This window comes from Mustela lutreola, chromosome 4 (genome assembly GCF_030435805.1).
Source record: "Mustela lutreola isolate mMusLut2 chromosome 4, mMusLut2.pri, whole genome shotgun sequence".
Taxonomy (NCBI): Eukaryota; Metazoa; Chordata; class Mammalia; order Carnivora; family Mustelidae; genus Mustela; species Mustela lutreola.
Window position 1 is genome coordinate 176,176,670 of NC_081293.1, and position 26,025 is coordinate 176,202,694.

The following is a 26,025-nucleotide window of genomic DNA, read 5'->3' on the forward strand; positions in this document are numbered from 1 at the left end:
TAAAACTTCTGAAGAGCCTCTCCTCAAATTCCTATTCTTCAATTTTTCATTATATGGATATTAAATTTACAAAGTTAAACCAAAACAGGATAAATATATAGACACTTCAAGATTTATGTGCTTGCATTTTATTTAAGTTGCGTTAAATCCTCTCAGTAATAAAGTGGGAATGAATAAATACATCAAAATTAAAAAATATTTTACTTAGAAATATCTATACTACCTCTGTTACTTACAGAGTCCATGAGATAAGCTTCCAATACTCCTGTTCCATCATCAAGAGTAAATGTCATTACAAACACATGTTGAAGGGGTACAATACCCAATACTAGTAAGGGAAAGAAGATGAAACCATATGAATCTTCTAATCCTTATAATCAAAGTAAAGTGAAAATTGCTTTATGATGTTATGTTAGTTTTGTTTACTAAAATAAACATAAATAACTTATATTTATGCCTTTTGTTCTCCAATAACAATATATTAGACTCATTTAACAGATTCATTTTAGACATTACATTGTATCTATATAGGGACAATGACCTATAAGCATTGGTGAAATATTAATATAAAGTATCTTTGATAATTTGATAGAAAACATAAAAACCAATTTACGAACTATAATTCATTGCATGATAGCCTCATGAAAGACAAAATTAAAATACCAGAATGTTCTAGAAAAATTGCATGCAATTCAATATTTATGGTTTTGTAATATATCTCTCCCCTTTGTATTATAAACATAGGAATCACTTATTTTTTAAGATATCATCTGGTAGAATGGATCAAAATGTTAGAAGATGGGATTTCATGATTTGGTAAGATGAGGAAGAAGAAATTAAAGAGATACTAAATGATACAAAAATTCATAGGTTAAAATGGTACTTTGCATTTGGAAATGGAAGACATTTAATATGTTTATAAAATGAAACACTGTCTTCCATTTGTGGAATCCATATGTAAAAGGATTAATTAAGGGGCAAGTAAGAAGAATGAATCAGGGTACAGAGAAATGAATTAGGGCATACAGACATGACTAAAATTATTAATACAGAGGAACCGATTTATAGGATTCTAAAGGTCTCCACAGGTTAAAACTGAGCTAAAACCAAGAAGAATGAACATAAAATCTACCCTCAAGGACCACACAAAGACTTGCATTAAGAATGGGATGAGAAGACCAAGCTGGAAAGCAGGGAGCCTGGAATTTCACTGGACCACAAACAAAATACGAGATAGCAGTATCTATAGCTAGACTACTAAGGAAAAAAACAAAACAAAACAAAACCAAGTATATAAATAAATATCAATACAATAGAATTTTCAGGCTAGTAGAAGCAGTGTCCAATTTTAGAAAAATAAAAGTTTTCTTTATATTCTGCATTGGCCAACATTTGTAGCACTATTTGCAGCTTTTAATGCCAAACTTAAGAACATTGGTAAAGTGAAATGTTTAATAAGGAGGAGAAACAAAATAGTAGGGAATGTGGGAAAATACCAAGTGAAGTGAGGGTGCCTAGCTGGAAAAATAAAGAGTGAAGGTTTGACAGGTATCTTCAATGCACAAAGCCTGCTGATCTTATAGAAGGCATGTTCACTAAGACCAGCGCACAGAATGTGGTCTGTGCTAAAATTATAAGTAGGTGGTTTTGCTTCACTAAGAACTACTTAAAAATTAAGAGGTATGCTGTCTTGCAATATAATGAGTCCCCTGTCACTGAAAGAGTTTTAAGCCAAGCTGGGTGAAGAAGTTTCTTGCTCCAGATAAAGATGTGTATTGGGTAAAGAGCTGTAAGAGCCATCTCTAAATCTGTTTTTAATACAAAAATACTGTGAACTGGAGGGATTTTTCAGAATCTGCATTTGTGATTAATAATTAATACTATAACAAATTACTGAATATTAAATATAGTAATGATTAAAGATATTGGCAGAAGCCTGGAAGCAAGTTTTCATATATTTTAAACTTCACTTTATAGTCTTATTATAATCACAGTGAAAGGTTTTGCTTAAGTACAGTTAAACTTTAGCTCAGTCTTTGCTCTGGTTTTGCTCTGGTTTTACTAGACTGACAACTGAAATACAATCAGTGAGGTCACTTTATATGAAGACAGTTACAGTTGTAGGACACAGAAATTTGCTAACCTTCCGCCACAGAAGAAGGAATCCATGGTGTTTTATCAACCAGGGAATTTAGATTTTGTATTGGTCTCAAAGTAGAACATTGTTTACATCTGAAATTAATGACAGAAAAAAAATAGGCATTTTAAAATAATTATTATAACTCATTTAATTATAACTTATCGTTGCTGTTCAAACATGCAGAGTTTAAAGTTATTTATAAAACAACAGTGTTGCACCTTTCATAGTGTAATGCACATTATTACAAGCAGAATTGTAAAAAAATAAGCTTTTCACAATAGAAGCAATTAAAAAGATAGTATGGTTCAGAATAAGTAACTAAGTTGAGAATAAGAGAAAGAGTCCAGATTCAGATTGTTAATTTGGCTGATTTTGTGGGCAAAACGAAAAAGTTGAAAGGGATAATCTCTCAGGACTCTCATTCGATGGCTCTGTGATAACAGCTAAGGTCATAAGTAAATATAATCAATAGGAGAAAATTATTCTAAGGAAGTCAGTACTAACAAGACTTTGGATAATATATTTAGTAAATGCATATTCAGAGGTTCACAGTTTATAATGCCTAATATTATACTTATCTTTTGTATTAGAAATTAATCTGAAACTATACAATATACTACAAATGCTCATTATTTAGTATAGGTATTTTGCTTTACTTATATACAAATAAGTACAAGTAATTACTTTTTACTATATATCATCATAAGATTAGGAGATATTGATAAGAAAATATACTTGAATACAAATATAAAAATCAATGTCCAAAAGGTTCATGCAGACTCCTTTTCACTTCTAATCTGGAGAATAGAGGGTCCCTATATTAAATATTCTTCTCCTCCACCCATCAAATATATAAATATTTCTTCTTTAACAGAGAAAGGCAATAGAATCAAAACATATTATTTCCTCAAAAATAGGCTGTGATATTAAGTCTAGACATTGATAAAGCAAGCATGCAAGCTAAAAATTAAGCATATAAATTAAAATATAAGGGGAAACAAGTAAATATTAAATACAGAATTCATTCCTTTGAAAGCAGTAAAAGCAGAAAAAGGGGAAAATCATGAACATTTTTATAAATGAATCCAACAGAAGACTACAGGGTAAATAAAAAATCTTAAAAAAAAAAGAAAAAACCTAATAGAAGACTAGAGGGAGAAAATAAGCTTAATAATAAAAAAAAAGGAGAAAGTAATAGCGTAAGTGGAGAACAACATAAAATGTAGAAATAAAACCCAAATATATCAGTAATTAACATATTTAAAATTCATCTATTAAAAAACTAAAATCTAGTCTTATTAATTTATGAGACTTTCCAAAATGTAACGACAAAGAAACATGAAAGCAAACCAGCAAAAGAGCCTCAAAATATACAAAGCAAATACTGACAGAATAAAAGATCACAAATGTTCCACTACAGAGGACATTAAGCACACTCTCGAAGAAGTGATTAGACAAAGTTACAAAGGAAAAAGAAGTTTTGAATATGATTAACAAGTTTGACTAATGGGTGTAACTAAACACTATTAGACATTAAACACAACTATTAAAGAAAACATCTTTTTTAAATATAGACAATATATATAAAATGTAAACATATTCTGGGATAAAGCAAAGCTAAATGAATCTCAAAGAATCGTTATGAAATACAGCAACCTATTCGGTTAAAAAGTAATCTAACTAAAAAAATAGTACCTAATATGCGTGTGTGAAAACTTTAAAATACACAGCTAAATAATTCATGGGCCTAAGAAAAACCATAATGAGAATTAGGAAAATTTAGAAGAGACCAAAAAAAAAAAAAAAAGAAGAACAAACACCACTACATATCAAATCTTGGTTTCAGGGGGCGCCTGGGTGGCTCAGTAGGTTAAAGCCTCTGCCTCCGGCTAAGGTCATGATTCCAGGGTCCTGGAATCGAGCCCCACATCGGGCTGTTCACTCAGTGGGGAGACTGCACTCCTTTCTCTCTGCCTGCCTCTCTGCCTACTTGTAATTTCTGTCAAATAAATAAATAAAATATTAAAAAAAAAATCTTGGTTTCAAGCTATGGCCATTTTCTCCGGAAAAATATGGGCTTAAATGTAAATATTTTAAAAATACTAAAAATTAATAATTGAGATAAGCATTCAATTAAAAACATTTGAAAAAGAAAAAACAAAGAAACTTAAAGTAAGTAAATGTTGTAAATAAAGATAAAAAAAGAAAAAGCCAAGGAAACCCAAAAAAAGTAAATGCAAAAAAAAAGATATGAAAAATAATATAAAAATAGAGCATGTCAGAACAAATCTAGTTGCTTTGGCAAAAAAACGTAAAAAAAAAGGTGCGGGTAATATTTAGTGGATTCAGGAACAAAGTGGAGATTTAAAAATCACCAAAAGTACTATAAACAATTTTATGTCACTAAATTTAAATTTACATAAGAGATGAGGACTTTTCTAAAAAAAATTCATTAATAGATTCGAGAAATAAAAAACCATAGGAGATGGATAACTGTTAAAGAAACTGAAACATTAGTTTAAAATTGTTTAAAAAGAATCAGGTCCATAAATCTGAGTAAAATAACTAAAGCCTAAGTAAGGAAATCCTTTAAGGTTTCACAAGCATTTTGAGAAATATCATCATTCATCATATTAATATTTTAAAAATTTATAAAACAAAAGAAACCATGAAGTTAAACAGGTTCAAGAGAGACTACATATATCTTGAAACACATGCCTTTTTCTAATATATTCTGATTCTCCTAATGTATTCTGATTATCTTCTACCTCCTCAGTGGTAACTAAACTGTAACTTCCTGGCACAGAAATTTTGGAATTCAGTCACTTAACTTTTATGAGGATATAGTTATGAACCTTTCTCTGTACCATTATCTAAATCTTTGTGAAAGAAAACAAATGAGTGTTAGCCTTTGGGGTAGTTTTATATTTAGTGCATTGGAGGTCACTGATGCATATGCTATCAAAAGAATAAATATATACCAGAAAAATCTTGTACATATAAATTGTACATATACATATATATATATATATATATATATATTCAAAGTATCCATTGAATATATATATATATAGCAACTACTAGGATAAAATAATAAAAATTACTGCTATGCAGTCTTCTCAAAACTCCCAGATTTGAAAGCATACCCGTAGTGATGTATTTTTCCTTGTATAAGGAATGGTGCTGAAAGATCAAGGACTTCCAAGTCTTCCTGGCCAGATCTCACAGGAATTACACTATGAAACTTGTTTGCGAGTTTGTAGATTTCACCGAGTGTACCTCCTATTAACAAAGAATAAATAAATCCTTCTAGGCAAAATTGAGTGTCTATTAAGTAACATATAAGGTACAGTAAAAAAGACTAAGGGGACTGAAAGAAAAAGACAATGAAGGCATGAATTTAGATGATTAATACATTTATACATTTATTGTAAAATACAGTAATTTGTAAACTTAGTATCCTGCCCTGATTTAAGAAACCGCTGCACAAAAATGCTGAGACTTGAACAAAATACAAGGCTTGTGAAATTTTAACCATTTTCCTAAATTTTTATACAAATTGCTTTTATGCCTGAACACTTTGGTTAAGTATTCAAAAGAAAATAAAACTGAGAGCCAAAGTATAACAGGGTTCTCATTAAATTTGCTATATACTAATAATGTCTAGGTTTAGTCTTGAGTTTGAAATACATCTTTCAAACTTTCAGATCAACATTATATTTAAATACAAATGGAAACAGTTCATGTATAGCATTTGTTGCTTTTTCCTGAAAAATCCTGCTATTTCCAATTCTATGACAAAGTGGCCATTAAAGCCATCATGTTGGCTAGAAGGAAAGAGGACACCCAATTGGGTGCTACTACCATTAGGCAATATTCTCTCTAATCACTCAAACCTACTGGTACCTCTTCTGGTGTATTTGTCACTTAGATGATAATTCTTCCTCTCTAAGGAAAGAGAATATGGCTTATACAAATACTTTTTGTGTACTCCTAAAATGTAATGTTAAATTCAATCGTGCACTTCCAGCACAGCAGAGTAATAAGAACGTCCAAAAATACACTTCTCCATAAAAGGAAAAAGAACATTGGCCAAAATTGTCAAATTTTACTTTTCTGGAACTCTAGAAATTAATCAGTCTTGAAACAATCCAAGGAGTATTTATTCAGAAAAAGGAGATAAATATCGGTAAGGACAGCAACTTCCCCTCTTTCCACAACTTTGTGGAAACCACAGTTCTGCCAGGTCATTCTGCAGTTAGATCCCAGCTCTGATTAGGGTTATAATACTCAGAAATACGATAAAAATAGCTTGCATTTTGATAAAACACTTTTAAGTTTTAAAGTGCTTTCAGATATATTTTCATTTGACTTTCATTAAAAAGCTCTGTAAGGTAAAGTGTTATTACTCTGAATACACCTATTCACTCACTATATATTTACTGAGAACCAGTTGCATGCCTATCCTCCTACCCTATGTGCTGAAGATACAGATTAAAATAAACGTGCACCCTGCACTTAAGGGCAGTTACATTCTATTAAGCAAACAAGTCTATAAACAGACAGATATAATGCAAATATAATACAAGAAGAAAAGTGATGAACTGAAAGTTCATATGCTATGCAGTAAGAACCACTCAAAACTGCCTGGTGAATCAGAAGACTGCTTGGTACTTGTAGATGCTCATTAAATATTTCAAATGAATTGCTGAGGAAAGGGAATTATTGAGTTACTTATGAACACGTGTTAGAGCAAAATTCTCAGAATAGCAATGGAATGGCAAAGAGGCACAGAGAAATAGCCTGGGTTTAGGAACTGCCACCAGTTCGATATGGCTGGAAGGTGGAATGAGAACTGAGAAATCATACGAGATGAGACTGAAGGTTTGTGGGATGAGCAGTAATTAAAGACAGGATCAGGATCTAAAGGTACCTCTTCAAGCTTCTTTTGGACTCTCAAGTTTAACTTGGCTTCAGCACAGAATTGTAGGAGGCCATATAACCTAGAAGAACTCTATGGTATATCTAATATCCTCTTAGTCCTACAAGTACAGTTCTTACAGAATCTGGTAGGTCCAGAGCTTTATTTTTAGGGTACACAAATAGTCTTACTCCATTTCTTGTGTTTGCAGGTGTCTGTTGCTTTTGTTTCTGTATCTACTTCCTGGTAGAGATTAAAGTATTGCTAATGGAATAAGATACCATATTTCACTCATCAAGGTGGACAAATTTTTTTGAGTGCTAGTGTATGATGATGAGAATGGGGGAACAGATAATCTTATATGCTACTAAAGCATAGGAATAGTATGACAGCTTTATTGGAAAGTAACTGGGCAACATTTACTGAATTCCTTGTGCCCCTCTAATTACACTTCATCCAGAGGGAAGATAAACTTCACTGTAGAGTTACTTGTCAAAGAAATAGAAACCACTTCAATTCCACTTACTACCTACTGGGAAAGACCTAAAATTTCCCTATGCTTCAGCTTTCTCATGTATAAAAAACAGCTTATAATAGTACCAACTGAATAGGATTATTGTGATGATTAAATATATATAAATTAAATAAATATATATAAGTATATAGAAATGAAAATCATTTCTGGTACACCATAAATGGTGTACACTAAATAATTTTAAATAATTTTAACACTAAAATAAAAGATGTTCATGAAAATAATACCAATGGTAATATTCACCTGTATTCATACATACATATAGACTAAAACAATTACGTATTACTTTTATAAATAGAAAAATGTCAGTAATAGAAATGATCATAATCTACTGTAAGAAAGGTCAGTTCATTTATAAAATTGAACTAAAGTTTTCTCTGCAAATTAAAGATGATGTTCTCCTTTTATTATGGAATGTTCTCAAGGAATAAAAGTCTCAAGGAAAATAATGAAGTTTTAAATTTGGTAAAGGAAAAAATATTTGGTAGATATATGAGATAAACATCAGATTAAAATTAGACAAAAGTGGAAAGGAAATGCAAAAATAAGTAAGAGTTTCATTCTTTTAAAACATATGTTTTAAAACAAGTTATTTTTACTTGTTTCAAGGGCCCCTTGACTTGTGTATCAATAGATGACTTTAGTCATTCTACTTTAATGGAACAACAGTGACATCCAGAGGCAAAAACAGCAGGAACTGTATATAACAAGAAGCCTCTTGATACTCAGCTCCACAATGAGTTTGAATCTGATTAAGATTATATCCAACATCTAAGATGGACAAATACAAACACCTGAGTTCAATGTGTTACTTCAAAATGTCATTCAGATTAATTTATATATGTGTGTATGTATATATTTAAATCTACCTACTATAAATAATATATTCCATTTTATGGGATTTAAAATAACATTTTGACTTTATATGTCCTAAGTTGCCCCTAACGTATATTTAACAATCATTAATCACATAAACAAAAGCTGTATTCTAGTAAAACAGTTACTTAAATACTTTACCTTCTATCAAAATCAGACAGTCATTTGAAAGTGGAAGAATACCATTATTTTTTACAAAATGAACCGCTACTTTTCGTCCTCCTTGATCTGTAGTGGTCCACATTTTCGAATCATATAATGATGTATTTTGTAGTTTGATATCTGGGGTTTTACTTGCACCCTCTTGTAAAATTGTATCTAAATCACCCTCATGTGGAACTTCTTGCCTAAAATCATCACAACGAAATAATACAAAACAATTGGTATAAGCTTAGAAATTCAAATTTAACAAACTATCCAATTTAAAATATGCTGATGGACCAGCTACTTATTTTAAAATACAGAGATAATTCACTTTGCAGATTAAATGACTCTTATTCAACCAAAAAGGTCACTGACTGAGTAGATCCATATCATAATTACATTAACTGCCAGCAATTTCCTTATCTGATTTTGTAATAACAAGGATCTTACAACTATTTCTAGCACCAATTCATTCTCCTCTTGTAAAGAACATTAAACTTCTCTGTGGGGGATAAAAAGACAGCTGCCCATTAAATATCCATTTACCACCTAAGTAATTCCCCTTTCATAGGGGATCTAATTTTAACTTAGAATAGTAATTTCAAGAAGTCACATGGTAAAGTATGTATACAATAGAAATGGCATGATCTGGAATCAAAAGGTCTATATCCTCATCCTGATTCTGCCCCCAACCAGCTGTGTAACTTTCGGTACCACCTCTTAACCTTTGAGATGGTTTTACTTGTTTAAAAAAATGCTCAGAGAGGATGATTTTGTTTGGCAAAGCTATATGACTTTAGAGAATTTGACAAACTGTAATTTAGTAATAATTCAGCAAATACCTAAAATCTGTATTTATATTTTAATTCCAACTATCATTTTAAGCTCAAATGGGGGCAGATGGTCCCCATTTTATTTAAGGTTTGATTTGATGATCAAAAATCTCTACAAACATAGGGCACCTGGGTGGCTCGGTAGGTTAAGTGGCTGCCTTTGGCTCGGGTCATGATCCCAGCATGCTGGGGATCAAGTTCCACATCCCTGCCAAGCAAGGAGCCTGCTTCTCCCTTTGTCTCTTCGTGCCTGTGCGCTCTCTATCTCTCTCTCTGACAAATAAATAAATAAAATAATTTAAAAAAAAATTTCTACAAACAGTACCATACTCAGATTTTGAAAGGAAAAATATACATATATTAGTATTAGTGTACACACAGATTTGTACATACAAATAATATACACACACACAAATATGTGCTTTAAAATGGAAATGTACTTTATTTACACATTATAAATTTAGAGGGAAGACAGTCAAATTGTATAAAAAAGAAAAAGCTTAAAAATAATTTCAGATTATGTCTTAAGCTAGTAAGTAAATACTCATTCTATTGTCTCATAAATTTATTTATATATAATAAATGATGTTTGGAATAAAGTCTGATGCATGGAATTCTCAATGATTAATAAAAATTTAAATTATTTTGCTATATTTAAGATAGAAATATTGCCAACAAGTCTTTCTCTGTAACTTACTTAGAGATTTCATATAGGAGTGCTTGGGTGGCTCAGATGGTTAAGCATCTGCCTTAGGCTCAGGACATGAGCACCCCGTCCTGGGATCAAGCCCCAGGTCAGGCTCCCAGCTCAGCAGGGAGTCTACTTCTCCCTCTCCCTCTAACCTCTGTGCACTCTCTCTTGTCTCTCTCTCTCAAATGAATAAATAAAATCTTAAAAAAAAAAAAAAGAATTCTTTTAAAAAGAATTAAAGAATTAAAAATTAAAAAGAATTAAAAAAAACCTGAACTCTAAAAAATTTTAGTTATTAAAGGTTTACTTTTTAAAAAAGATATTATTTATTTATTTGACAGAGATCACAAGTAGGCAGACAGGCAGGCAGAGATATCTGGGGGGGCGGGGAACAGGCTCCCTGCTGAGCAGAGAGCCTGACTCGGGGCTCGATCCCAGGACACTGGAATCATGATCTGAGCCAGAGGCAGGGGCTTTAAAGGTTTATTTTTAAGAAGTTTTGTGAAAAAAGAGTCTCCCCAAATATATATATTTCTCTTAAGATTTGAGAGAGAGTGCACGCCCTCAAAGAAGGAGAGTGAGAGGGAGAAGCAGACTCCCCACTGGGCGGAGAGCCTGACATGAGACTGGATCCCAAGACCCTGAGATTATGACCTGAGCCGAAGGCAGATGCTTAATTGACTGAGCACCCAGATGCCCCTCCCCAAATATTTTTATAGTTTATTATTTGTTTGCACGTATCAGAGCTACTAAATTGAATTTCAGATTTCAAAAAAGCACCTACTTTTATTTACCAATAAAAGAAATATCAGAACGATTTATTAAGATTTTAGTATTTTCTCTTAAAAATGTTACCACTCTTTCAAAATACAATACACAAAGTTATAATCTACTCATTGCCAGGACTTAAACTGATATATTTGAAACCATGTATTCATGAACATTATGAAATAAAAACTTCTGTTTTATTATGGAAAATACTTACAGCGCATGACATTTAGGACAATGAAGTTTAACAGACTGAAAGTGTATTCTGGGCTTATATGACCTTAATTTTGCTCGAATACGATACTGTTGAGGAGCTTTTTGTTTCAAAATAGCACATATTGGGGTTTTCTCCAAATACTGATGATCTGTAAGTACTGAAAAGAATTTTTAGGTTAAATCAGGATAATCTACAATAATAAGAATATTCATCGTATGAACTCCCCCAAACCAGACACAGAATTGAATTAAGTTATCTTGTCAGCTTTGTTATTTTGCCACATTTATCATCATGTCTTTAGCTCTCTCTCCATATATATCTATCTCCTTACAGATTCATATATATGAATCATTTGAGAACAGTTTGCAGATATCATGCTCCTTTTTCCCTAAATATTTCAGTGTATATTTCACAAAAAATTTCATTGACCTATTACAGTGTAATTTTCAATCTCAGAATCTGTAATATTGATGTAATATTATCACTGAATCAACAGACATCATTCAAATTTCTCCAAATGTGCCTATAATGTTCTTATTTAAATTTTTTTTTTCAGGTCCAGAATCCAATCCTGAACCACGCATTGCATCTGTTTTTCCTGTCTCTTTGGACTCTCTTGATGTTGAACGGTCCCTCAGCTTTCCATCTTTCATGACATTGATAATATCTGGAGTAGAGGCCATTTATTTGGGTGTGTCTGCTTCTGCTCACGATCAGATACAGATCATGCATTTTTGGCAGGATACTATATAATAAGTGCTACAAGTGTCCTTCTCTGTATCATATTAAGAGGCATATATATATAATATATGTGTAAATTAATTTATAATTTTATGTATACATTTAAATATATATTTATTTATATATAATTTATATGAATTTTTATATTTTTATTATATATATAATTTATAATTTTAGTTACATATATGTAACTAAGTGTGTGTGTGTGTGTGTGCATTTTTTTTTTTTTTTAAAGAGCCATATATCTTATGAGTGTTTTCACTCCTGGGAATGCTAACTTTGCTCAGTTGGTTATGGTGGTATTCAGCAAGTCTCTCCACTATAAATTTATTATTTTCCCCTTTATAATAAGAAAGTACTTGGGGAAATACAAATATCCCACTCCTCAGTAACATTTAGGATCCTGAAAGTTTAGGGCCCACTGATGATTTACAGCTCAATCAATTACTACTATCATGGTTGCAAAATGATTTTCTTCCCTAACTTCATCATTCCTTTTACATTTTAGTCGACACTCTTACTTTAAGAGCTTTCCATTTCATCTCATTTATTTATTCACTCATTTGTTCTTTTGTTTATTACCCACATGGACTAATGGATTCCTACTTTATTCAGTTTTATTTCATCGCTAGTGTTTTTCATTTTGATGCTCAAATTATATCAAATTTGGTATGCTCCATCATTCACTGAGCATGGCACAAGATGTTCCAGACTCATCTTGTAGTTTTCCTGTCCCAATCCTGGAGTCTGGTATTTATTTAAGCTGCCCAGATTCCTTTTAAGGGGGAATATTATTTATAAGCCAAGATTTGTGTACTAGGTGCATTCACTGCTAGCAGGCTGTGCCATTATTTTGAAGCCCTTTAACTGCACAGATGTACAGTATATATATACACACACGTGTTCATACCTATACTTGCACACATGCATCTATATATGTATGAATATGTATTTGAATGAATACATATATACAAAGACCTATCTACATCTACTTCTGTAAAACCATGAGTACATATAGACACTTCCTATTCCAGTAACACCACCACAAACAAGCTTTTTTTAGAGCTTCCCCCATTTCATAGTTATGTTTTCTCCAATAATGAGAAACTTGTATTTTTATAAGTATATTACAGAATTTCACTTAATAGACTTCTGCTTAAAAAATTTTTTTTCTTCAACTTTTTAACCTTAGCTGAAATAACAGGAAGAGGGCATTTGACAGATTTACTCTCACTGCTAACATTAAAGTTTTGGGGTATATTGTAAGGAGCTCCTTTATGAGCACAGAGCTAAATACATAAGGTGAGCAGATAAAAATTATGTCATATAAGATATTTTACATTCTCAAAATAAACCCCATTGCACTGTTAAATAGATTACATTTTATAAATCTTACAGCTATGTAACTTAAATATAAAGTTGATTTAAAAACATTTATTTTTCTGAGTTCCATTTTATGCCACTTACTATGAGGGAGGGAAATAAAATATAAATAGTGCTACATTTTTGCCCTCATGGATACTGCTCTCAAAATTAGATAGAAACAAATTAGTTGGTAATGACAGACTTTATTATGCACAGTATTACACCCACAATTCAGAAATGATACATGGTCTTACTTGTAGCTGATAGTTGCTGACATCTTTCTACTTCATATAGCGATACTGATCCAGAGCCTACATGAAGAAGGGAAAAAGTTATACAATTTTAAAATCCATTAAAAAATCCCATGTGGCACTGAAAACTATAAAACACTGCTGACAGGAACTGAAGAAAATCTAAACAAGAGTAAAATTTGCTAAGTTCATGGCCGAGAAGGTTCAAAACTGTTAAGACATCAATTTTCCCCAAATTGAACTATAGATTCAATATATTCCTAATCAAAATTGAGGAGGTTTTGCTGCAGAAAAAGACAAGAGGTTCTATCACTTAAGTGAAAATGTAAAGAACCTAGAATATAAAATACAATCCTGAAAAAGGAACAAAATTGGAAGACTTATACTACCAGACTTCAAGACTTACTATAAAGCTGTAATAATCAAGGAAATATATGATACTGGTGTAAAGACGACAAACCTAGCAACAAAATTACAAAGAAAGCCTACAAAGAAATCTGCATTTCATTTTTGATAAAGGCAGCAAGACAATCCAAAAGGAGAGCAAAACTCTGGTACTGCAACAACTGGAAATTAGTATGAGGGAAAAAAAAATGCTTACTTCACACCATACTACTAAGTATTTCCAGCTGGACAGCACAGAAACAAATTCATGTTTATATTCACTTGATTTCTGACAGACACACAAGTAATCTTATAGAAAGGAAACTAATGGTGCTACAGTGACTGGAAATTCGTATTTAAGAAAATGTCTACCTCATACCATACTACTAGGAATCAAAAAGGAACAAACTACTAATACATGCAATATGGATGAATTTTAAAAACACACAGTACGTAAGAGTACATAATATATTATTCCATTTATTGGAAGTTCTGGAAGAGGCACAATTATCTATGGTGGAAAAAAAAATCAGAATTCATGGGGCTGGAGTGGGGATAAGGATTGACTGGGAAGAAGCACGAGGGAACTTTCTTCAACAAGGGTAATGTTTAGATTTTTAAAGGGATTTAACTTACATGGGCTTATATATTAGTCAAAGCTCATGGAATGGTACACTTAATGTATCCATTTCACTGTATATAATTTTACACCAGGGGCACCTGGGTGGCTCAGTGGGTTAAGATGCTGCCTTCAGCTCGGGTCATGATCTCAGGGTCCTGGGATCAAGCCCCGCATCAGGCTCCTTGCTCAGTGGGGAGCCTGCTTCTCTCTCTGCCTCTGCCTGCCTCTCCGCCTGCTTGTGATCTCCGTCTCTCTCTCTGTCAAATAAATAAATAAAATCTTTAAAAAAAAATTTTTTTACACCAAAAATTAAAAAATATCCTCAACAAATATTGAATTTTAGTTAATGATATTTATTCTGAAGTGCTTAGGAGGTACATTTACATCTGCAACTTACTTTGAAATATGTCAAAATAGAAGATGGACTAATAAATTAAGAGATAGAAGTATATGACAGAGCAAAGATAATCCAGGTAGTAGGTATTTGAGTGCTCACTGTACAACTTTTTCAATTTTTCTGTATGTTTGAAAATTTTTATTATTTTGGGAAAAACACATTGTAAATGAAACAAAGGGAGAAGTAGGTAAGATATTAATTAAACTTATTAAACTGAATAGGATGACTTGACGAACACCATAACATAGGATTTTACTTTAACAAGAAAGCAGAAGTAGTGAACAGAGCAGTAGGTTTTAATAGTACTTTCATTTTAAAATGAAGAATTTGAGACTAAAAAGGTACCCATATTTTGCAATTACCTTAACTTACATTCTATTACATATAATAGTATAGTAAGTTCTAACTTATTTTATGTGGCATCATATATAAACATACGATTCATTGTCCTTCTTCTTCAACATTACTAAGAAATGTTATAAGAATCCATAGAACTTGAATGGACAACTCAAGCTGGCAAAGTATAATTTCAATGAATCTGATTCCTTAATATCAGCCATTCTGCATGAGTGAAAACAATGGCAAAAACCTTAAAAGCAGTCAAATAATAAGACTATAAGTGTAATAATAAGTGTAAAATAAATACATGGTCTCCCACAAACTGAGGGGAAAAAAAAGGTTAAAAATCCAACAGAAAATCAGGTAAAGGATAAGAACAGACAATTCAAAGAAGAGGAGGTAAAAAGGGCTGATAAATATGTAATATTTTCAGGTTTCCAAGTACTCAGGAAACTAAGATATCCCCTTATACCTGCCAAACTGTCAAAATGTAACGTATACTGCTAACCTCCAATACCACTGAGAGTATGAGGAAAGGACATTTTCCTAGAGTGTTATTTGCATATGAATCTTACGACATTCTGTCATATAATCTGACAGCATCTATTAAAATAAAAGATGTGCTTACCCTTTGATTTACCAACCTGTCTTTTAGGAGTTTATTTTAGAGAAAGAAAAGCAGGAACATACAATTGTTCAAGGATGGTTTTCAAAGCATTATTTGTTAAGAGCTAAAAACTGGAAACAACCTGAATGTCTATCACACGGAAAATAGCTGGGTTTACAATGTTAGAATCACATTATGAAGTGATTTTTTTATTATTAAAAAAATAAGTTCGAGTAACATGGATTAGTCCATAAAAGGTCTATTATCTACTGATAAAGAAAGCAACAGTAGAGTATGGTCCCATTTTTTTAATTTTAAGTAGGCTTTATGCCCAGCGTGGAGTCCAATGCAGGGCTTGAACTCACAACCCTGAAATGAAGGCCTGAGCTGAAATCAAGAGTTGTTACACTTAACCAACTCAGCCACGCAGGTGCTCCAAGTTGACAGATATTTTAAAGAGAGGGGAAAGTCGTGTCCGTCTATGTATAGGTATATATATTTGTATAAACATGAAAGTGTTGAAGAAACCACACTAAACTATTAACATAACCTCAGAAGTGGGCACAAGGGCATGGGGAAGCTTTGTAACTTGATATCATGCATGTATTAACTTTATAATTTAAAAACAATTTAAAAATCTTTGTAAAAGGAGAAAAGACATTTCAAAAAGCATAATTACAAATTATGCTGCCCCCAAATGACTGTCAATTGAAATAGACTGGCCTGTTAATGGTAGTTTAAGTAATCACAGATTGGCTAAAATGCCATCACCAAGATGCTAGGAAATGTGGAGAGACTAAATAAGGCAGAGAGAATAAAGAAATAAACTTAAAATATGTATAAAAAAATAAATAAGCTGCACTTGAATCTGACTTTGCCATCAGTTAATAGTTTAGTAACCCTGGGCAAATGACATGACCCCCATCACTCAAAGCCTCAGTTTCCTGTAAAAGGGACAAAAAAATTTCAAACTCAAGGGAGTGCTGTTAAGATTAGGCACTTAGTAAGTGGCTAAACCAAGTAATACATGTTAATTTTAATGCTCATCATTACTGGTATAGAAGAGAAAATACTCATAAAATAGTTAATGGAAGGAGTTACATTGAAATAAAAAATATGGGATAAAAACATGACATCTAGGCCCCAGAAAGTACCAGCATATATGAAAGCAAAATTGTGAAGGAGAAAATCTGTAAAATTTCAATTTGGATTTGAATAGTCACCTATTCAGGTAGGCAATAATATAAATATAGAACCAAGTATTTGTTTAAGATCCTGTAACTAGGAACTTGATGAATTTGATAAAAACTGGAGACCATGTGTATTTCTAAAATATGTATGATCAAAATATAATCTAGCTCTTTGAAATGAAGCAGCAAAAACAACCACTGTTCATTTTAGAAACTGGCAAGTGGTTGCCTAGGAAATACAGAATTTTAATGAATAGATACACATGTACACATATATACACATAACATATCATATATACATAAATAACTATGTATATCAAAAATTAAGTAATCCCTACCATTCCAATTTGAAAATGCCATTATACAATTAAGGCAGAAATAATGTTACCTTTACATAGGACACAGATATAGATTTACCCTATTCCTTTACAATGAATATGGATTTAACCAAAAAAGAGAGGCAGAGATGGGATGATATTAAAAAAGAGAACTAATACTGATAAAGCCATTTCAGTTAGCAAGGACTAAACCATTAACATTAAAAACTGTCCTTACTTGAAAGAGTCCGAAAGCTGTCCTCGTGTTCTGAATGGCAAATACCATCAAAACACAGATTGGCTGTCAAATCGGCAGATTCTAAAACCCTACAATTGAAAGAATATAATTTCAAATCAAATTGCATAAAACAAAGTCAATATGATCAGTTTAGTTCTACCCTTAGAAACCAAGAAATCACTGAAATTGTATAAAAATTATGTGTGTATGTATATAACTTCTTCAGTAGAAGGTCTATGGCTACCGCAAAGGTACTCTAAATTTAACAAACTTGATTCTACAAAGATATGTGTAAAACAGTAGGATGATGAAATGCTGCAAACAAAAATAAACTGGGAATTTAATGATGGCATTCTGTTAGAAGAATCTCATTCTAGAGTCCAAAGTGAAAGTGCTCTATATCGGGCAATATAAGAAATAAGTAAAACTGAGATAAGATTATTAAAATAGCTAATTTAATTTGTTTTAAAAGTCATGCTGATTTCAATACGTTAAAATGTAAAAATATTATTTCATTTCAACTTACTGAATGGGGTTTATTTTCTAGAGCTCTTTGTAGATATGCAGAAGATTTATTTTTACTTTTGTAGATTACTGGTGAAAAAGTTTCTGTACACAGTGAGCATTAGGGATGTGTCACAAAAAAGAAAACTGCCAATGTTGCAGGACTTAAGATACTATTCACTTTATGGGCACATCGAAAAGTTTTTAAAATATGATACTCCAAAACACTTCTGATACCTATTTTATCAGTCACAGGCACTTTAAATAGATAATATTTTTCATGGCAGAATTATGTATGTTTGGAATTCTAGATATGTATCAAGTCTTCCAAACTCTAGCTAAACTCCAGATTCAACTGTCTATTGGTGTACTTGGGAAATGTGCCAAATGGTGGAAGAAAAAAGAGCACAAGCACAGAGTAGACCTAAGTGTACAAGTAACTACTGGAAACCTAAGACTACATTCCTAGCTCTGCTTATTTAGCTATTTGAACCTGTGATTGCTTGATTTCTATTTCATTTGGTTCATCTATTTAAACAAATGGATAGTTGGCACAAGTTATGAGGATCGATTACAAAGAACTTACCAGATCCATCCACCCCAGTCCAGTACAACAGGATCTTGGAAGCAGCTTAATTAATACCTTATTTACAATTTCTAAATAGGCATATAATATGCTTACTTTTTCAACTGATCCACATCAGAGTTACTCTCTGGCAAGACTCTGATTCCCCGGCCGTAACTGGTACCACCATGGAGATGAAACTCTAGAGCTAACAATGTTGCCTGGTTCTCCGAATTCACTGACTGAAGTTTGGTATGGAGGCTATAAATTCTAAGAAAGCTTCCAACCTAAAAATATATGATTTATTATTTAGAAAATGTCAAAAGATCAAATAATTTCTGATAAAATACTTAACATAAAATACATAACATAAAATACTTAACAAAGCAATGTGGGGCATAAGACCAACAATCAGGGGTACTTACTGATCAGAAAGGTCCTGGTGTGTTATACCGGTCTGTGCTAGGTAATAGCCCTAAGGACACTGTATCAAAACCAAAATGTGTGTGCATTTCTGTGTGTGTGTGTATCCATATATATACACACATATAGATATATATGTTTACATAAATGCATGTATACACATCTACATACAATATATAAGTACATGTAAACATGCATGTATCTCTCTCTATATATATGTATCCATCTGTATGTTTTTTTTCCAAATGGAAGACATATTTCCATGTCAGAGATATTAAAGTGTGAAATAAGACTGAGTCTTAGTACTAATAAAATGCAGTAGTTAAGAAACCATTGCTTAAATCAAACTCGAGCCCTCTACTTGATTTGGAAAACTGTTTGAGGTTACTGAAAATAACTTGTTTTAGCTACTTTAAGGTAAGATTTGGAACGCCTGGGTGGTTCAGTCTGCTAAGCATCTGCCTTTGGCTCAGGTCATGATCCTGGATCAGGTGGATCAAGCCCCGCCTTGGGAGGGGGTTCCCTGGTCAGTGGGGAATCTGCTTCTCCCCCTCCTCTCTGATCATGCTTACTCATCTCACTCATGCTCTCTGTCGCTATCTTTGTTTCTCTCTCTAATAAATATTAAAAAAAAATCTTAAAAAAAAGATTTAAATGATTGCTAAAATATTCTCCTTATGAGAATACTAGAATTTTTTAAAATGTAATATTAAAATATTCCCCTATTCCACAAGTTTTATGGAAAGAAAACTTTTGTAATAAGCATTGTGCCTATACAATTCTGAGTTCAAATACAAGATTAAACCAATTAGAATTTTGAACTAAATATTCTGTAATTTTAGATACCTCGCTTAATCTTAAAAATGTCCTTTAAATGTAGAGTATTTGATATTCTTTTAATGTAGAAGACTTAAAATGACAGATACAGAATGTTAATCAAAGAAACTGACACCTACTCAAAGAAAGAAGCTATATAAACTTTTTCCTCCCAGTACTGTTTTTGTAAGGAGGTAGGGATTTAGGTCTTTTTTTCTCTTTTTCCACTGACCCCTACAATATGGCATGGGTGCAGGATAAAAGGAGTCAGAGAAGGAAAACACAGAAAAAAAAGAAAACACAACAAAACTGATTTTCCTCATGGTGTCCAAACTAAGACACTGGAAGATAAAACTTCTGTTTACTTTTGTCTCACTCTTTCTGGACATTTATCACTCTGTGATCCTTCTAAAATATAGGTAACACACCAGTATAGTATATAAAAAGAACTTAAAGAAGACCTAAACATGTGCTGGTCCATGGCTGGCTTTGTTAGTAGAGCATTTGACCCTTAATCTTGGGGTCATGAGTTCCAGTCCCACATTGAGTGAAGAGTTTACTTAAAATAAATAAATAAATAAAAACCACCTCCCTCTAGAGAAATGTCCTACTGTGTAGACATTAAAAAAAAAAAAATTTAAAGGCCTAAACACATGGAGAAAGATATCATATTCATAAACAAAAAACTTCAACATTATAAAGATAGTAATCTCCTCCCCCAAGTTAATTTTTAAAATCAGTGTAATTTCAATCAAAATCCCCAGTGTCTTTTATGGAATTTGAAAAGCTGATCTGAAAATGTATATGAACGCGAGCAGCAAGTCAAGTCTGAAGACTAAACTGGAAAGGGAGAGGGGGAGGTTCGCTTGATCTACACAATACTATTTATTTATTTATTTAATATTTATTTATTTATTTATTTATTGTCAGAGAGAGAGAGAGAGAGACGGAGCACAATCAGGCAGAGCGGCAGGCAGAGACAGAGAGAGAAGCAGGCTCCCTGCTGAGCAAGGAGCCCTATGTGAGACTCGAACCCAGGACCCTGGGATCATGACCTGAGCCAAAGGCAGCAGTTTAAACGACTGAGTCACCCAGGTATCCCTACAAAGTATCATTTAAAAATAAAGCTATAAAAAATAAAAACAAAGCTATAATAATTAAGAGCCTGTGGTATTAATGCAGATACATATATAAACATGGATATATCTTAAAAATATAATTTCAAAGAAAGTAAATTAGAGAATAATACATATACCATACGTATTTTTCAGAGATAAGTACTGAAAGCATAATAAACATGGTTGTACATAACTACATATTAGGATAAACAGAAGGGAGATACTAGGGAGTAAAAACTAAGAATGAACAGAGGTACAAAGAAGATTCAGTATGTAGAGATTTATGTTCTAAAAATTAAAAGTACCTGAAATTAGTGTAGTAGAGCATTTAAAAATGTTAAGTTTTAAAGAAAATGTTAAGTTTAGATGATTGATAGGCACATGGATATTTATTACACTAACTTTTCTACTACTGTCTTTCATAATAAAACAACAAAGACCAAGAAAGAATTTATTTATATAGTCTATCAAGATGACAAACTGTTATTTCCAGAAATTCCTTCTGGAGGCAGCATTGTATTTTTTTTTTTAAGCTTGCTAAATATACTATGAAATGTGCCAGATGTTCTACCATAATACACACATATCGCTTAGTCTTGTCAGTAATGGGATAAGATTCTAAACATAGAAGTGAGGGAGTCATAACCAAAATTATAAAAATGCACTTTCAAAAACTGTGATAAAATCATTTCAGTAAACATCAAAAATAAAGCAAAGCAAATAAAGCTATTAAGAAATTATTATCCCTTTAGAAATAATTTTAATATTCCTTACAAACTATCAAGAAATTCCCTCTACATGTCTGAAAATAACCAGCTGAACTACAGCCCTTGGGTCCCCGAAGGCCAAAACATAATTATGACTAAGTATTTTTTATAATTGTTTTTAAATTATGTCAGGATAGGACTGATGATTGGGAATATAATGATTTAATTTCTAGACAAAAAGTTCAAAATATTTGTGTGTGTGTGTTTCCATGTATATGTGGGTTTATGCATGTGTACCTGTGTTAACACTTAAAAGCAAAATTGAGGAAAAATGTTAAGAATGATTTCAATTATAAAACATATATAAAAGCCAATTATATTATACTTTAAGATTATTTTAATTATTCTTTATTAAAAAAATTTTTCCTGTTCCTATACAACAAAACTCTGTTCCATGTATTTCAGTATAAAAATGCAATTTCGAACAGCTGTCTTCAAATACTGATAAGAATTCATTTGTATCAATGTCATCTGACTCAGGATTTCTTAATATCAAATTGTATAAAGTTGTCTTAAAACAAATAAACATTCACATTAAATAAAAGCTTCCAGTTACATTACTTACAGAGAGAAAATCCTTTTCATTTTTCTATTATATTACAGATAAATAATGTAATGTTATAGTATTTTCAGAAAAAGATTAAGTGCCCTATAGTTTCTTAGTAATGTGTGCTCAGAGCACCCTCTAGTGGGTGAGATAAAGCAGACAAAAAGGGATCTGAAAAAAATCTGACATAAATTTACACTCATTCACTAGTAGATATTATTTACTTCAACCTTACTATAAGGAAAACACTGTGCTAGCTGTTGTTCATGACCTGGACAAGGGAATCAGGACAAGCGAGGGAGAACAGAAAAACCTATAAAAGCAGCACAGAGAAAGAGAAGGGAATTAAATTGTGAAAGTAGAATCTAAAAATGTAAATCTTTTTCATTCATAAGAACTCTATGTGTGTTTTCTTTTTTAAGATTGTATTTATTTTACTTGAGACGGAGCGAGCACACAAGCTGGTGGGTAAGAGACAGAGGGAAAGGGAGAAGCAGGCACCCCGCTGAGCAGGAAGCAGGATGCAGGGCTTGATTCCAGGACCCCAGGATCATGACCTGACCCCAAGACAGATGCTTCACCTACTGAGACACCTGGGTCCCCCAAAACTCTGTATTTAAAAAAGACTCTGAGTTGGTTTTATCATTACATTTGTTTTCAAAATAAAGTAATCAATGTAGAGAAAATTAGGGAAAAGCATCAAAATGCATCTTCAGCGTCATTTTATATGTTAGGTATGAAAGCATGTACACACACACACATAAAAGGACAAGAAAATTCAGTTATCACCTTCTTGGATCCCGACTTTAATCTAATTTATTGATTTGAATTTATTTTGGTGGGTTTATTTGTGTGTGTGAGAACAATTTCCTTCTTCAAGAACATTTATTTACAAAGGGAAACTGGGCATAAAATTCAGATCTAAAACAACTGCAATTTACTTTTACTGTTTTCTTCCCATAAGTAGGCCATATAACTTTCTATAAGTAGGCTGTATAACTCCCTAAAGGTAGGACAGAATCTATTTGCAATAAAGAAAGTCATTTCTTTATACTGCTTAAAAGGACTGATTGTGGAAACAAACACTATATTCAAATACTGGTTTCACCCAAGTAGCCATGAAATCTTGGGCTTAACCTGTGACTGCTCAGTTTTCCCATCTGTAAAATCTGAAAGGTGACAATACCAACTGCACAGGATAGTACTAAATACATATGATATGCTTGACAAATATTACTATTATTATTGCTATTATTGATGCCACTTGTTGCTAGAAAATATACTTGCAAATAAAGGAATTTTAAAAAATAAAATAAAATATTCCCAATATTAATAATCAAGAAGTATCATATCTGGACAGTTCACTTTTACCTAAAAAATAACTCAAAAGCAGTGAGCAAATTCTAATAAACTATATAGTATAAACACACACAATTTATGAGGTGGATTAACAATTTCTGAAACTAGGGCACCTGGGTGGGTCAGTGACATAAGCCTCTGCCTTTGATTCAGGTCATGACATCAGGATCCTGGGATCCACTCTCCCACCCCCCACACCCACATCAGGCTCTCTGCTCAGCGAGGAGCCTGGTTCCCCCCCACCCCCACCTACTTGTGATCTATCAAATAAAATATTAAATCTTAAAAAAAGTTTCTTAAATTAATGAGTACAAAGTTGTAGGTTAGATTTTGAAAAATCAATTAATAAAGCTTAACATTTAAGCTTACAAATATTTTATACAACCTCATCCAAAAAATTTTTCCTGGAAATTTCCAGGGAATTTAATTTTACTTTAAAAAAGTTGTTAAGCCACTATAACTTAATGCATCTTCCAATAATTGAGTTTTTTTCTAAAATATTTTATAAATTAAAAATTAAAGAAAAAATAAATTTGGAGTTAATTTCTAGACCTCAAATATCATCTGTAAATGTGATTTAACCCGCATTTATAAAAACAAAGAGAGCAAACACTTGCTACTCAACATCACCTTCAGAGATTTTGCCACTTGAACATGATTATCATAGACTAAAATGTCTACTGTCAGATTCTGCAGCCGATGGATATGACTTAAATCTCCTTCAAGTACAAGGTCTTGTATTAAGACTCTCCAAGATGGGAACGGGGTCCTGGTGCCATCCCATACCTGCCATGATAGGATAGAGCAAAGTTTAATGATCATTTTGTGTAACTGTAAAAGATTTTTAAAAGAGTTTTATTTGCTGTTAATAATATAACTTAAACGTCAATAAAGGTATTCCCCCCAAATACCGGCTAAACTTTAAATATGGTGTATATTCTGATTGTAAAGGACTGCTCAGATATAGGACAATGTAGTAAATGTAAAGAGGAAAAAAATTCACACTACTTAAAAAAAAGTACTAACATATGGTTGAATTTATCCTTCTTACCATCTTATATATAAACCCTTATGACTATGTCTGCTAATTTTCTTAAGTATAAATCCCTAACTTTTAGAAATGTATTCTAAACTTTGCTCATTTTTTCACTTTGTTCTAATTCGGAAAAGGCCTTTAAAGTACAGATAGAAACATTTGGTTTATGGTAGAGGCTACGAATTCAAATGCCTGAAAATCATGGGTGCTGGAAAAGGAAAAGATATATTGGATTGCTATGTAAACCATGTTAAGACAAAGGGCACAGGATGAGTAAGTATGCACTACATCACCCCCAACATGTCAGCTAGCTTGTGTTGTGCTAGGCTTTTAAGACACTGCTACACTTTGTTATAAAGGGCATGGCAAGAGACATCTGGCATGAGGTAAGAATGCCTCTGTATGTAAGAAATTTGGCTGGACAAGAGAAACAGGCTTACTGAACAGAAAACACTGATTTTTCTACAAGTGAGGTTGTCTGCCAGGGTCAGCTTACAGAGGAAGTATTCAATAATGTTGGTGACTGTGCCAAATTTCAAATAAACAATCGTTGAGTTTGGGTCACTCACTGTTCCCTAGATTATTCAAAGAACCAGAACAAACACTTTGGGAATAGTTACATTATATGTCCCCAAAATTTTTCTCCCCTTGGAAACTGTTCCTTCATTTCATGTATACTGTTTTTGTGACTTCAAAATAGCTTTCTAGACGAAGCTACCAGTCTTTTGGGGGAGGAGCTGAGAGAGTAGAGTGTTCCTACATTATTTTATGCTTCAGTTTTAATCATTTACAATCTAGTCTTTTTTTTTTCTTTTTTAATAAATTCTAGAACTTTTGTAATTTTGTATCAATACTTAATCTGTTAGGAATTTGTATATTTTATAAATAGATTTGACTCCGTTTTCCAAAGAGATAACAATAACTATTCAACAATCAGTCTTCATCAATCTGAAATGATGCTTGTTTATCATGAATATATTATTCATACAGTGTAGAGTGTTTTTTTTTTTTTTTACAATTATTTATTTATTTGAGAGAGAGAGAGAAAGAGGGAGCACAAGCAGGGGGAGTGGGAGAGGGAAAAGCAGGCTTCCCACTGAATAGGGAGCCTGATGTGGGCCTCAATCCCAGGACCCTGGAACCATGACCTGAGCTGACTGAACTTTTTTTTTTTTTAAGATTTTATTTATTTATTTGACAGACAGAGATCACAAGTAGGCAGAGAGGCAGGCAGAGAGAGGAGGAAGCAGGCTCCCCGCTGAGCAGAGAGCCCGATGTGGGGCTCGATCTCAGAACCCTGGGATCATGACCTGA

The 26,025-nt window shown here is 32.4% G+C and overlaps 1 protein-coding gene across 7 annotated transcripts in view; it reads right to left on the reverse strand.

Annotated features, from left to right (window-relative positions):
• Positions 1–26,025, reverse strand: part of POT1 (protection of telomeres 1) — a 77,797-nt gene that overhangs the window by 3,607 nt on the left and 48,165 nt on the right. For all 7 annotated transcript variants that reach the window (XM_059171753.1, XM_059171751.1, XM_059171747.1 and 4 more), the window contains 9 exons: positions 24,306–24,461; positions 18,763–18,932; positions 17,577–17,665; positions 13,486–13,542; positions 11,126–11,282; positions 8,614–8,819; positions 5,287–5,422; positions 2,144–2,232; positions 237–328 (listed from right to left, as the gene is read on the reverse strand). In XM_059171753.1, coding sequence (XP_059027736.1) covers positions 237–328; positions 2,144–2,232; positions 5,287–5,422; positions 8,614–8,819; positions 11,126–11,282; positions 13,486–13,542; positions 17,577–17,665; positions 18,763–18,932; positions 24,306–24,461 — 1,152 coding nt within the window. The remainder of the gene's footprint in view (positions 1–236; positions 329–2,143; positions 2,233–5,286; positions 5,423–8,613; positions 8,820–11,125; positions 11,283–13,485; positions 13,543–17,576; positions 17,666–18,762; positions 18,933–24,305; positions 24,462–26,025) is intronic.